This window comes from Penaeus chinensis, chromosome 11, assembly GCF_019202785.1.
Source record: "Penaeus chinensis breed Huanghai No. 1 chromosome 11, ASM1920278v2, whole genome shotgun sequence".
Classification (NCBI taxonomy): domain Eukaryota; kingdom Metazoa; phylum Arthropoda; class Malacostraca; order Decapoda; family Penaeidae; genus Penaeus; species Penaeus chinensis.
Genome location: NC_061829.1, coordinates 39709833 through 39714832, shown reverse-complemented (window position 1 = coordinate 39714832; position 5000 = coordinate 39709833). Strand labels below are relative to the sequence as shown.

At 43.8% G+C, this 5000-nt stretch overlaps 1 protein-coding gene across 1 annotated transcript in view; it reads left to right on the top strand.

The window, feature by feature from the left end:
- The window catches only part of LOC125030476 (craniofacial development protein 2-like), a 5359-nt gene extending 825 nt beyond the window's left edge, over positions 1-4534 (top strand). The window contains exons 2-3 of the mRNA XM_047620515.1: positions 2735-4249; positions 4371-4534. Of these exons, the coding sequence (XP_047476471.1) occupies positions 2735-4249; positions 4371-4534 (1679 nt within the window). The remainder of the gene's footprint in view (positions 1-2734; positions 4250-4370) is intronic.
- The last annotated feature ends 466 nt before the right edge of the window (positions 4535-5000 follow it).

Here is a 5000-nt window from a genome sequence, read left to right as displayed (position 1 = left end):
AATTGTATCATCATTATCATTATTATTATGATAATGATGATGATAAGAACAACCATAATAATAATGGTAATAATAATGATTATGATGATAAGAATAATGATTACAAACATGATAATAATAAACTTAAAAATAATAAGAATAACAATAATAATGATATGGATGATGATGAGGATGATGATGATGATGATGATGATGATGATGATGATGATGATGATAATGATAATAGTAACAATAACAACAACGACAACACTAATGATAATAATAATAATGATAATAACAATGACAAGAAGAATATCATTATTACTATTATAATTTTTAATGATAATAATAATAGTAATAATAATGATAATATTATGTGTGTATCTAATAATAATGATAATAATCATAATAATGATAATAGAAATAATGAAAATAATAATGATAGTCATAATCATAATGATAATAACAATTAGTAACAATTATAACACTAATTATAATAATGATAAAAAATAATAGTAATACTAATAATATTATTGATAATGATGATAAGGATCAAGTTAATAATAATAAAAAAACAGGGACAATAATAGTAATAATAATAATGATATAATAATAAAAACAATAATAATAATAATAATAATAATAATAATAATAATAACGAAAATAAAACAACAACAAAAACAACAATATTGATAATAATAATAATAATAACGATAATAATTATGATTAAAATAATAATGAAAAAAATAATAGCGGTAATAATTATGATTCTGTGATAATGATAATAATAAAAATAACAAGAATGCCTAATCTAGACGCATAACAAGAAAAAGAAAGCACCATTATTTTTTATATTTTGCAAAGAATGTATTGATTAGGAAAAGTGATATATAGTTGTTGATGACTCGGTTTAAGAAATGAAGAAGAAAAAAAAAAACGCATCAAACATTATCAGTTGGAAAGATACATCGCATCGAGGATGTCATGTATAGTTTTTACTCCCTGGGGTCAAAATACCCTTGGTCAAAAAATCCCTGCCTTAGGCGAATCTGTCTTTGTCTTTATCTAATACACGTACAATTATAAAAGCTTTATAACAAGGGGGCAAACTAGTTATATTATTTTACATCATTTTTTTCATATCTTATAAAAGTCCTTGTTTTTTTTTTATAAACGGCCAGTTGCTATAAGGGGAAAAAATCAACAAAGAAGTGAAAATTGGCCATTTCTCAGGGAAGGGGACTTCTAAACTCGCTTTTCTGCCGTCAGGAGTCCTCTATTCCTCATATTACCCTCCACCTCGGTTGTCCCATTTTCTTTTTTACCCCCCCCCCCCCCGACCGAAAATGGGAGGTAGGGAAGATAAGGGGGTGTGGGGTTAAATATAAATATGCTCTTTCGTAATCACCCATAAGCAAACAGAGTGTACAAAGGGAGGAAGGGAGAGTAAGAAGAAGCTAATACTTACTACTGATGGTTCCTGGTCCCCTTTCAACTGAGATGAGGAAAAATCCTCAACTCAGTTGAAATATCCCTTCGGAGAGTATCATGGACTACCAACCCACTGTGAAATTCGCTGATTAGCGAAATAGTTGTTCGGGGTTAGGCCCTCGTTTGACCACCTAATTTTTCTTCGCGGGAGTTCATATTCACGTGGGTAATTCTACAGTAGTATACGAATCTGAAACAGGGCATAACTCATTTTCGACCCCCCCCTGACCCAACCCCCCCCCAAACCCATGGACGGTCCCCTTAAGGTAAACGACGTGTCAAGGCATGCCGGAAGGCTAAATGCAATTATCGGATCAATAACCATGCTCCTTTTCAGATAAATATCCTTGACCCGTATCGCATCCGGAGAACAGCTGAGAATATCTATTTTACCCTCTTTCGGTGGTTCGTGGGTAGGCACGCTGTGTCTGGTTGAGAGGTAGGGGTGAAGGTGGGAGGGAAGGGGAACTCCCTCTCCCTGTCACGGTTTTTGATCGTGTCACTCACCTGTAACACTTCAGCGCAGGTGTGTATTATCTCCTTAGGTAGGACTTTTGTCGGGTGGTGAGGGGGAGGGAATGGGGTGAGCTAATATGTTACCATTATTGCTTCGTAACGGGATATGGGGGGATGTGGATCGGGGGCAGTAGGGAGGGAAGGAGGGGTTCCCTGTTCTCGGACTTTGCGTATGTCAGCAGCTGGATGCATGTTTGTTTGTTTGTGTGCTTCCTTCGTCCTCTTATTCTTATTCTTATCATTGCTTTGGAGAGGAGGGGAGGGGGAGGGACACCCTTCAGGTGAGCGTGTTAGGCATCATTAGAGGGACATTTATGGATTATGATGAATTAGGAGGGGTGATCACTCGTCTGTAACAGGGTCAATTATCGATCCAGTTACAAGTTCAAACCTGATGAATATTCCGGCGCGGGGGGGGGAGGGAGGGGGTGGGGGCTGATGGACGTGGGTCATCTGTGGCACCTGGCATCGGGTTGGATTATGATAGACTCATTCATTGGGAGGGGTGATCACTTGTCTGTAACAGGGTCAATTATCGACCCAGTTACAAGTTTAAACATGATGAATATTGCGGTGCGGGGTGGGAGGGAATCGGAGTGGGAATGTGGTAAGAGGGGGCGGGGGGGGAGTCATCTGTGGCACCAGACATATTGTTTTAGAGAGGAGGGGAGGGGAGGGGAGCGGCGCCTTCCAAGTGTTTGTGTGTTAGACTTTACCTATGATTCCCGCCACGGTCTGCTATCTTCAGTGGGTGCCTGGAGAATAGGACAAAATCCGAAAGGCAGTTCGTCAAACTACGCACCAAGCAACAAGAAGAAGAAAAGTATGAAAAAGAGACCCACTCTTAAACTGGGAAACTGGAACGTCCGCACCATGACACCCGGATTGTCACAAGACCCTCAGGACATAAGTGACACGAGGAAAACAGCCATCATAAACAACGAGCTCAAGAGACTGAATGTGGACATTGCCACCCTACAAGAGACTCACTTGTCAGACTTGGGCACGCCGAAGGAAAAAGACTACACCTTCTTCTGGCAAGGGAAAAGTCAAGAACAGCACAGAGAGCATGGAGTCGGCTTTGCTGTCAAAAATAGCCTGCTGAGCAAGGTGAAACTAGGCAGCAACGGCTCAGAGAGACTCCTAACCCTCCGCCTCAACACCACAGAAAGCCCTGTCACCCTCATCAGTGTGTACGCCCCGACCCTGTCAGCCAACCCAGATACCAAAGATGAATTCCACAAGAGCCTTGCAGCCATCCTCAGGACAATTCCCAGCACAGAACAACTTGTTCTCCTGGGCGACTTCAATGCCAGAGTGGGCGCAGACTACGAATCTTGCTTTGGACACTTTGGTATAGGGAAGATGAACGACAACGGACAGCGACTACTTGAGCTTTGTACCTGCCACAACTTGTGTGTCACCAACTCTTTCTTCAGGACCAAATCCCAACACAAGGTCTCGTGGCGACATCCAAGCTCAAAACACTGGCACCAACTGGACCACATCCTTGTCAGGAGAGCTGCCCTCGAGAACGTCCTCCACACACGCTCTAACCACAGCACAGACTACGACACGGACCACTCCCTGGTGTGCTGCAAGATCAGGCTGACACCAAAGAGATTCCACCGCTCTAAGCAGGAAAGGAACCCCCGAATCGACGTCAACAAGATGTCACAGCCTGACCTCGTTCAGCAATTCGCAGAGACCTTCGAGAGCAAGTACGATACTCACCATCAGGACACTGCCCCACCTGCATCTGCGACAGAGAAGTGGAAAGTCCTGCGCAACACCATCCACAGAACAGCCCTGGCTACTTTTGGGAAGAAAACATCAAAGTCACACGACTGGTTTGAAGCCAAATTGACAGAGATGAATCCCATTATCGAAGCCAAGAGGGCCGCACGCGCAGAGTACAAGAAAATGCCAAGTGAAAGGAATCTGCAGCTTCTCCGATCAGCCAGAAGCAAGGCCCAGCGAACATCAAGGCAATGCACAAACGAATACTGGACAGAGCTCAGCCAGACAATCCAAACAGCTGCTGCACTTGGCAACATCAGGGGGATGTATGGAGGCATAAAGACAGCACTGGGACCAACCCAAAACAAAACTGCCCCCCTAAAGTCCACCTCATCAAGCGCTGCAAGGACACCCTACTGCAACCACTGCATTAACTTCTCTGTCCCACAGGACATGCGAGATGTCAAGATCGTCACTCTGTACAAGAACAAAGGAGAGAGAAGTGACTCCAACAACTACAGAGGTATTTCCCTTCTCATCATTGTCGGCAAAGTGTATGCACGGGTCCTCCTGGCCCGATTACAAAAGCTGGCTGAACAAGTCTACCCAGAATCTCAATGCAGCTTCCTGGCGATCAACGATAGACATGGTCCTCTCACTCCGACAACTGCAAGAGAAGTGCAGAGAACAGAAACAGCATCTGTACCTTGCATTCATCGACCTCACTAAAGCCTTCGATCTCGTGAGCAGAGACGGCCTCTTCAAGGCCCTCGAGAAGATTGGCTGCCCCCAAAACTGCACAGCCTGATCAAATCCTTCCAAACAAACATGAAGGGGACCGTGCAGTTCAATGGGAACATCTCCGAGCCCTTTGACATTCACAGTGGAGTCAAACAAGGCTGTGTTCTTGCCCCGGCCCTCTTTGGAATCTTCTTTGCACTTGTCTTAAGGCACGCCTTCAGCACATCTCAAGATGGGATCTATGCCCGCCTGTGAGCCAAGACGAAAGTCCGCAAGGCCATCATCAGAGACTTGCTTTTCGCAGACGACGCTGTAGTGACTACGTACATGCAGGAAGAACTGCAGTCACTGATGGACCGCTTCTCCAAGAGCCTGCAAAGACTTTGGCCTGACCATCAGTCTGAGGAAGACCAACGTCCTCGGCCAAGACACTCCATCACCGCCAGTCATCACCATCGACGACTACGAGCTGGAGGTTGTCCTCCAGTTCACCTACCACGGGTCCACGATCACCGACAACCTCTCGCTCGACA